The sequence below is a fragment of the Perkinsus marinus genome (genome assembly GCF_000006405.1).
Source record: "Perkinsus marinus ATCC 50983 genomic scaffold scf_1104296927866, whole genome shotgun sequence".
Classification (NCBI taxonomy): domain Eukaryota; phylum Perkinsozoa; order Perkinsida; family Perkinsidae; genus Perkinsus; species Perkinsus marinus.
Window position 1 is genome coordinate 1 of NW_003217024.1, and position 1,375 is coordinate 1,375.

At 47.1% G+C, this 1,375-nt stretch overlaps 1 protein-coding gene across 1 annotated transcript; it reads left to right on the forward strand.

The window, feature by feature from the left end:
• Positions 1–90: 90 nt before the first annotated feature.
• On the forward strand, positions 91–1,353 carry Pmar_PMAR025074 (Carboxypeptidase Y precursor, putative; the record flags this gene model as incomplete). The annotated part of the gene is made up of 8 exons (XM_002788732.1): positions 91–187; positions 232–343; positions 392–598; positions 647–741; positions 790–909; positions 961–1,031; positions 1,078–1,186; positions 1,237–1,353. Coding segments are annotated over 8 exons (928 nt in total), but the record flags the coding sequence as incomplete, so codon positions are not given.
• Between the last annotated feature and the right edge of the window lie 22 nt (positions 1,354–1,375).

Genomic DNA, 1,375 nt, shown 5'->3' on the forward strand with positions numbered 1-1,375 from the left:
TCAAGCTAGTGGCTACTTCGTTGTCGACGCAGCTTCGAATAAGAAGTAAAGTGATTAGAAATGGTTTCTATCCACAGTGGTCGCTTGAAGGTACTTCTTCTGGTTCTTCGAAGCTCGTCATTCTCCTAAGACTGCGCCGACAACATTCTGGCTTAGTGGTGGTCCCGGAGCTAGTTCAATGCTTGCGGTGAGCAACAAGCTCCTCGTGTTGGTCATTATACTGCTTCTTAGTTACTAGCTGAGAATGGTCCGTGTACTGTGAATTCTAACGGAACTGATACTGTGTACAACCCCTATAGTTGGACCGAGGCTAGCAATATGGTTTGGGTGGATCAGCCTGCAGGTCAGCACTTGTTGTTGAGAATCCTCAATTGTATTTAGAATGCCTTAGGTACGGGTTTCTCTATTGGTGGATCTTATGACGCTGATGAGAAGGAAGTTGGCGAGGACATGTATCACTTCATGCAAACCTTCTTCAAGCACTTTCCTGACTACAACAAAGATGTCCACGTTGTCGGGGAGTCTTATGGCGGCCATTATGTGCCTGCTGTTGTTAACACTGTTGTGGAACATAATACCAAGCTCGCTATCGGCGAGGGTGAGACTCTGGAACTTCGCTCCTACTTATATCGTGGTCTCGTTTCAGCACCAAATGGACGGATACCGATTGACATGAAGGGGATGGCCATTGGCAACGGCATGACTAACACCATTGAGCAAATTAAATGGTTGCCGAAGATGGTCAGCTTTCGTTCTGTGGATGCCGTGAGAATTGGCTCTCTGTTGTAGGCCTATGACTCTGGTACAGCTCCCTCTGTTATTGACTTTGACACCTATCAGAGGATGCAGTCCAAGGTCGATGGTATCGTTCATGACATCGCTAAATGTGACAGAGCTGGCGATAAAGGCGTACGTAACGATCAATCGAGGCATGGTGTTATTCGACAGAGTCTTTGGCAGGTGTGCGAAGCCGCTTGGAACAACTTCACTACTGAGCTGATGGCCCCAGTGATAGCGGCGGGATATAATATGTAAGCCACTCGTAGCTGTTGGTTTTGTTGCTGGTTGTGTATATAGGTATGATCTGCGTCTTAAGGGTCGCTATGATTGGACTAATATCAACACATGGTTGAATAACCCGAAAATAAGGCGTGAACTTGGAGCTCTGAAGGATGGGAGGCGGTCAGTATTGAAGTAGTGGTCACTTGTCGACTCCCTCCAGTGAAGAGTGATCAGGTTTACAAGACGCTTACTCCCAACGATTTCCTACAGACCTATGATGACCTAGTTCCGCCTCTTCTGGCATGGGACTTAAAGTACTTATCTATGCTGGTGACCAGACTATCCTTGTAACTGGCTCGGCAATAAAGCATGG